The sequence below is a fragment of the Primulina eburnea genome, chromosome 7 (assembly GCF_022965805.1).
Source record: "Primulina eburnea isolate SZY01 chromosome 7, ASM2296580v1, whole genome shotgun sequence".
Lineage (NCBI taxonomy): Eukaryota > Viridiplantae > Streptophyta > Magnoliopsida > Lamiales > Gesneriaceae > Primulina > Primulina eburnea.
In genome coordinates, this window is record NC_133107.1 from 3,691,458 (window position 1) to 3,699,335 (window position 7,878).

General features: G+C 32.0%; 1 protein-coding gene across 1 annotated transcript; it reads left to right on the plus strand.

Moving 5' to 3' along the window:
• The first annotated feature begins 3,691 nt into the window (after positions 1-3,691).
• On the plus strand, positions 3,692-5,688 carry LOC140836005 (glucan endo-1,3-beta-glucosidase 14-like). The gene is made up of 3 exons (XM_073201419.1): positions 3,692-3,901; positions 4,071-5,098; positions 5,387-5,688. The coding sequence occupies exons 1-3, from the start codon at positions 3,832-3,834 to the stop codon at positions 5,471-5,473; spliced, it is 1,185 nt and encodes a 394-aa protein (XP_073057520.1). The 5' UTR covers positions 3,692-3,831; the 3' UTR covers positions 5,474-5,688.
• The last annotated feature ends 2,190 nt before the right edge of the window (positions 5,689-7,878 follow it).

The window sequence follows — 7,878 nt, forward strand, 5'->3', positions numbered from 1 at the left end:
TATATATATATATATATATATATATATACACGTGTGTGTGTGTGTGTGAATGGATATCCAACGTGGATATGTCATGGATTACGCTTTGCCATCCACAACCTTTCGAGAAAAGTGTGCCATCGATTCCATGTAAAGAGTAATTACATATCTATAGGTCGATAGAGCCATGCGCATCTATAAAAAAATATACACACATACATACTTGTATAGTTTGTACTAATTACATAAATATCGGTTACCATTTGGAGCAGTTATCGAGTCGTATGATTATTATTTTTTTCCACTATAGAACTCGAGTAAAACGATAGATGAGACAAGAACGTGGATCGTTACTATTCGCATCAAATGAATAATTTATATCACATCATCGTTTCTTTAAATACGCTGATCTTGTGATCAAAATTGTTGCATCCTGCGTATGTATGTCAGTATGTGTGTAAAATTTACTTTTAAATAAAAAAAAAAATTTGTGTCAAAAGGAAGGGAGCATAAAGAAAGTGGAAAATGTTTGGTAAATGGATAAGGAATGCAATATATATATATATATTATATATATATATTACGTGGGAATGAGGCGACTCTAGCTAGCAGTTCTTATCTTTGAATTGATTTCCTTGCTGATGCAGTATGATGCTTTAAACTGTTATTTGTTCCGACAAAAGTTATTTTCAGGACCCAAAGATCTTGAGCAACTTTTAAGTAGTGTTGCATGATTTAGGAAAGAAAAATAAAGTTATGGGAGCAAAAAAAATATTTAAAATGTTAAGGGAGCAAAAAAAATATCAAAAAATTGTGTGAGACGGTTTCACATGTCGTATTTTGTGAGACGAATATCTTATTTGGATAATCCATGAAAAAGTATTATTTTTTTTATATTAAGAGTATTACTTTTTATTGTGAATATCAGTAGAATTGACCCGTCTCACAGATAAATATTCGTGAGATCGTCTCATACGATACCTACTCTATAAAATATGTGTTGCCATGTATTAAATTTTATTGATTTGTCAATGAAGAACATGGACAGAACAACTTTACCACGCTAACTCGTATTGCTAAAATTAAGTTGCATTAATCGATTATATTTGAAGTACATTGGGGAAGAATCTTTTGCTTAACTCCTAAGAACGGGTTGCGGGTTACGTACACCATGATATATAATAGTAATTATGCATCTACTTTACATAAAGGATGCTTAATTATTGCTAATTAGTGGCTTTATTATTCTTATAAACTTGTTGTGTCTCCGTTACAAGATCCAACCAAAAATATGTTTTTTTTTTTCCGATCACAAATATAATGCACACACTTGCATATGACGAGGATACATGAAAGCGATCGAGATAAAAAGAAGAAGAAGGAAGGAATTCGAGCGTCATCGATCATCATAAAAATTAAAGAAACTTTGATAAAAGCATATCCATCGAGCAGCGTTGGGTTAATCTCTAACAATTACCAAAAACAAGCCTTTTCATTTTTATGAGTCTCTCGTGAGACGTGAGATCATAAGACGGATCAACTCTATACATATTTATAATAACAAATAATATTTTTAGCAACAAAGGTAATACATATTCGTAGATAATCCAAATAGGAGATTTATATCATAAAATTGGCTTGTGATATCACAAACATTTTATGATTCCTTTTAAGTTTACTATTTATACATCCAGACTAACAAAGAACTTGACTACAGAGTAATTAATAGAGAATTACAATATCGTCTAGTATGTTTTATATGTCTATTTGCATTCGTATCGAGCCTTAGTCATGTGTATATATTTCATTTTATTTAAAATTTCGGTCTTTTTTCCATCGGGATTGTTGATGTGATCATACTGCATACATAAATGTCATGTCGGTATCAGGTCGATGTCACATCATCTTCAAGTCAGAAAAATGACCCAAATCATAGAAAAAAATATATTACAAACTAAGACTGAAATTATAGACTTCACAATTCTAAAAAATATATTACGTAAAATGCTCTTAAACGAATCGGGTTAGTGTGTCTTCCTAGAATTAAAGATGGCCAATGCAATAACAAAATTTTGCAATTGGGTGTGAATCAAATAAAGGGAATGGGAAAAGGGATAGGATGTGTATTAGATAGAATTCCTAAAAGAATGGTATAAAAAGATGGAGCTTTGGTAAAGCTATTTGGTGTAAAGGTAAAAGAAAGCATCACACAATACAATAGATACAGATGATTTAAATGGTTTTTGTAGTGTATGCATGCATTTATACATATTTGAGATCGAGCATGGTTTAAACCTCCACTTTCATTTCACATCTATCTAAAAATACCGTATTATCATTATTCCAACCATGTGATACATTTTCAATCAAATAAAAACAAATATGATTCTTCATATATGATATATATAAATATTTGCATATATAAAGTATTTTTTTCTTTTATAAAAAGTAATAATTTTTCATGAATCGGATAGAGTTGATGATATGTCTTACAAAATTGATTCATGAAACAGTCTCATAATATAAAAGAGTATGTCTCATGTGTTCGTGAGATGGGTCGGAAGAAGAAAATAATTCAAAATTGTCTAGTTTATGAAAACCAGTATTGAAAACTTAGTAGACTTAAAATTATTTTCCCTATTTTTTATATATTTTTAATTGCCTCGAATCTCAAAGTTCATTAGTTTTTGTTTTGTATTATTATTGCTTTTGTTATTATTATTATTATTATTATTATTATTAATTATAATACTTATAATTAAATGCACTTGAGTCCGCCATGGACAATTGAGGTTTTATTACCAAACGGCCAAAATATATCATATATGTATAGTCCATTAATGTTATCTTTATTGCCATTTATATCCCACCAAGCCTGCCTTTCTAATCGATATATAGGACGAGTAATGATGGCTTATAATATTGTTTGAGTGAATAATCAAATAAAGATCAGGATTATCATAAGGAATTATTATAACTTTTGGCATAATCAACACAAACTTTTAAGGCATAATATTATTATAATATTTATAAAGGTCATACTATTTAATTATCAGAGTTAGTACAAACTTAATGAATCAATTATTATATATTTTCTCTCATATATATATAAATATATTCTTTGTGAAATTAATGAGTGTATGTTAAATATTGAGATTTGAACTTAACTATGTCCTAAAAGTTAGCTCAAGAGAGAAAGATTATTCAAATCCTTATATGCAACTCTCAGATATTTCATTCCATTGATTTGAGACAACTAACAAACATTCTTTACAAACATGAATGAACTTTTGGAGCATAAAGTTTACAAATGACAAAATTATGAGCAGAACGGGTGACTCAACTATGGACAGTTCAACATATAAAGATAGAACCTGAGCTCTGATATTTTGTTAAAATTGAGATTTGGACATAACTCAACCAAAAAACTAACTCAAATAGAAAGGTATATTAAATTTTAATATAACTTATAGTTTTGTATATATTTATATGGACCTCACCTGAATTGAAAATATTGATAATAAATATGAACACTGAGATTTTAAAGGTATCGTCTTATTAACCGACAGTCAAATAACGTGTGATGTTGCATGGACAGTGACAAAAGGAGGATTGGCTTCCTTGAAAAGATACTATGATAGAGCTGAGTGCCGACGTTTTCAATCGGGTATATATCCCTATTTGATCAGTATCCATTTTATTTCTCCCCCCTCACTCGATAATTATTTAATTAATTAACAGAATAAAGATACTTATTTCGAGAAATTGGTTTCTATTTGATCTCCTTCCCCTATTCCCTCTGATCCCAAAAAAAAAAAACAATTTTCTTTTCCTTCCGATCATCTTTCTCTAATGGAAAAGCTTCTTGGTAGGAATGTCATGTTACATATTCTTCTTGGATTATGCTTGCTTACTTTATCAGGTATGGTCATAATATACCCCAGATTCTTAATTAGCTCCCATGCTCGCTTATTTATCGGCCAGATCCATTGTTCGTGAAGTGTAATTTTAGTTACTTGATCTTTTTATATATAATATGTGTGTGATACATTAAGGTGTTAATTAACTATGTCGAGATTTGGTATGGACAGAAGTAGAATCTCTGGGAATTAACTATGGTCAAGTGGGCAACAATTTACCACCTCCGGAGAAAGTTCTCGAGTTGCTTCAGTCGCTTAGGGTAACGAAGGCAAGAATCTATGACACAAACCCTCTGATTCTGACATCATTTTCCAACTCCAACGTAGAATTGATAGTGACAGTGGAAAACGACATGATTGCCTCGTTGATGGACCAAAACTACGCCTTTCAGTGGCTATACACCAACATTAGGCCGTATTTCCCGGCAACGAGGATCACCGGAATCGCCGTCGGCAACGAGCTTTTCACCGGCGGAGACACCACTCTCTTGTCGTACCTCGTACCAGCAATGAAGAGCATTCACGCGGCTCTAGTTCGACTCGGGCTCGATCAGTTCATCACTGTCTCGACGCCCAATTCCTTGGCGGTTCTCCAGGAATCATTCCCGCCGTCAGCTGGGTGTTTCCGGGCCGAACTTAACGGGATAATGCCGCAATTCTTACAGTTCTTGGCAGCAACAAAATCCCCGTTTTGGATCAACGCGTACCCTTATTTCGCATATAAAGACGACCCAAGTAACGTCTCCTTAGACTACGCCCTTTTCAACCCGAACTTGGGCATGACCGACCCGTACACGAAGCTCCGTTACGACAACATGTTGTACGCCCAGGTGGATGCAGCAATATTTGCACTGTCCCGTATGGGGTACGGCGAAATAGAAGTGGCAGTTGCGGAAACCGGCTGGCCTTCGAGAGGGGACTCGAGCGAAATCGGAGCAACGCTCGAAAACGCGGCGATATACAACCGGAATTTGTTTCAGCGGCAATCCGTAAATGAAGGGACTCCATTGCGGCCTAAGATAAAATTAGAGATTTATGTGTTTGCTTTGTTTAACGAGGATCTGAAACCGGGCCTAACTTCGGAGAGGAATTATGGCTTATTTCAGCCCGATGGAACAATGGCGTACAGCGTCGGGCTTCCTTCACTGTCTGAGAGTACTTCTGCAACTATTTCCTTAACCTCAGATTCCCATTACCAGGTAAAAAAAACATATGATCCTTTTTCCCTCTATTTTTAATACTAAAATTTATTTTATTCTTATATTGTCAAGTCGTTCTCATTAAATTATCACACAAAAAAACGTCATCATGTTTTTCTTTGTTCTTTTTCCTTTCACAATCACTTAACCACACTCGCTGGAATATATCCAAAAGCTCGGCAAATTGCGTGTATGGCTACATGGAACGTTCCCATCCCGCTTGCTTGTATATATTAAATCGAGTTCTAATATCCGTCTTTCATTCTTTCTTCACTGATTATCAAACAGGTGAAACAAAGGCGATACGAGAGCTTATTATATGTTACATTCCTACATTTGCTGGTCTTTCAAGTTCTTACGACAAGACAGAGCTAGCAAAATGGAGTACTATATATATACAGCAAATATAAATTAAATATTTCTTTTTGCAGGAGGAAATTAATTTAAGGTCCCTTTTGGAGTTCTTCAAACTTGGCATTCGATGAAGATTAATTCGCTATTGAGTACTAGATATATCTTGCATTTGTTGGATATTTATTATGTATCTATATAATATGATATATAATAAACATCCAAATATACTGCAGAGATAATTACTTGTAACGTGTAATATTATTTAAAAAGTTTCACGGAATATGTATGCATGTAATTTATTCATCTTTTTCCATGATATTGTAAATACCATTTTAATAAATTATGCATGCATGCTACTTTCCATGGTAGCTTTTAAATTTTCCAAAACTAGACACAAATAAAATTTTAAAAAAAATTATGGATTGGAAAGATCATAAAGATGTCAACTTTGGAACGTGGATTCCATTGTTGTGAATGTAGATAACTTCAAGTTTAGCCGGTCTAGTACTAGACGTCACATATGCAATTCACACTAAACTTTTTCGTAAAATAATTTTGGGAAAATAACTTCTTTTTTTGTTAAGTGCATCGACTTTTTATATTTTGAATTCTAATCAACTAAATATTCAAAATTTAGTTTTGATTAAATAAATTTGATTCTTTTTTGGTTTTTAATCTTATTTAGTTCAAGTGATAACATTGTGTAATAAATTGCTGGCTAGTTTGGCGTCACGCAATGATAAGATCAGAATATTCGAACATTAAAATTTAGTACACCAATATAAAATTTCGACGAGTTAGAGAACTAAAAACAAATTTGGACAAATTAGTAAGAAAAAATGATCTTTTCAATAATTTATATATCTTATACAGTAGAAACTATCGCCTCATGATGAAAGTTTCTGGATCACGTGTCCCATATATATATGTAAATGAATACATAAATATATTGTTAAAAGGCCGAAGAAGTTTGCTTATTTTGGAATTTCCATCGTGTGCTATATGTAGTTTGCATGTGCGCATTCACAATGTATCTGTGCATAAAGATTCGGATAACTTTAACCAAAATGCAAAATTCTCCAATTCCAAAAACAAATGCAAAAGTATATTTATTTCGAACTTTTTGATAGGGGTATTTTACTTTTTAACACCGTCAATTATTTAATTAAGAAAATGATGTCTTCTGGTAAATTTGAATTGATCAAGATTATTTTACAAATTTTCCCTTTTTTCGATATCTCTATGGGTGGCCAGCCAACTTTACTATAAAGAAACTTACACGTTGCTTTAATATATTGAGGCTGTAGACTTATCATATCGTTTATTAGAATATTACGTCGGCATTTACCTCCCTTATATTTGATGTATTTGACATTTACCTCTCTAATCGAGCGTAAAAACTATAATATTCCAAATAAAGTGAATGTTAAATACATCAAATATAGACATGGTAAATGCAAATTACTCAATATAAGTATGATATATCAACCATGTATTTTGAAATATAAAATGTAAATTTTACACTTTAGATGTTTATTTTTCAGGCTTAAATGCCCAAATTTTTTCTTCAGGGACTTCTAAGCTAAGAAAACGACTTAGTAATTTTAAGAAATTATGATGAAATCATTGTAATATGTAATTAAAAAAATATTAAATGCGACTAGTAAAAATAATAATTAATTAAAATTTATATGGAAAATTTTTCCGATGCAGTATCAAGAGTTTACAATGCGAACTCAGTGAATATCAACAAGAAATTACAATCAAAACTCAATCATTCATCCTCACAATCTCTCTCGTTCCCTTGTATTTCTTTCCCTCTTCTGTGTAGTGAATTTATCTGGTGAAGAATATCTGAATGTTTTTCCACGTATGTATATGTGAAACCAAGCAGTAGTTTAATTTAATGGGGACACTGGAAGTTTTCTACAGTACTTGAAGCTGTAGTTTAATGAAGACACTGGTTTTTTCATGGGAATTTTTTTTCCCGTTTCTATGATTGTTTTTCTGCAATTTTGTTCAGCTATCTTGTTAAAATTAAGTCTTAATCCTTTATTTTAATATTTGTAGTCATTTTGGTGTTTTATTTTGCAATATATTACAAGATATGTTATGTATAGGACGAGTAAGGTGATGTTTGCCGACAAGAACTGGTACAGAATATTTTGCATGAACTTGTATTTATACAATACTAAAAGATAAGTTAGGTACAGCATGATGAAGAAATTATAAAAGGGGCAACCTATTTTTTTCCACCTATGGCAAATTCATCGAGTCAAATCTTCAGACATTAACATGTTTTTGGAGCATTCTATAGTCTATCGAATTCATAAACAAGAATACCATAATATCCTTCAGTACACAGAAGCATTTGATTCAAATCTAGCAACTTTGACAGAACACTAAATTCATTTGATGTAACAGTA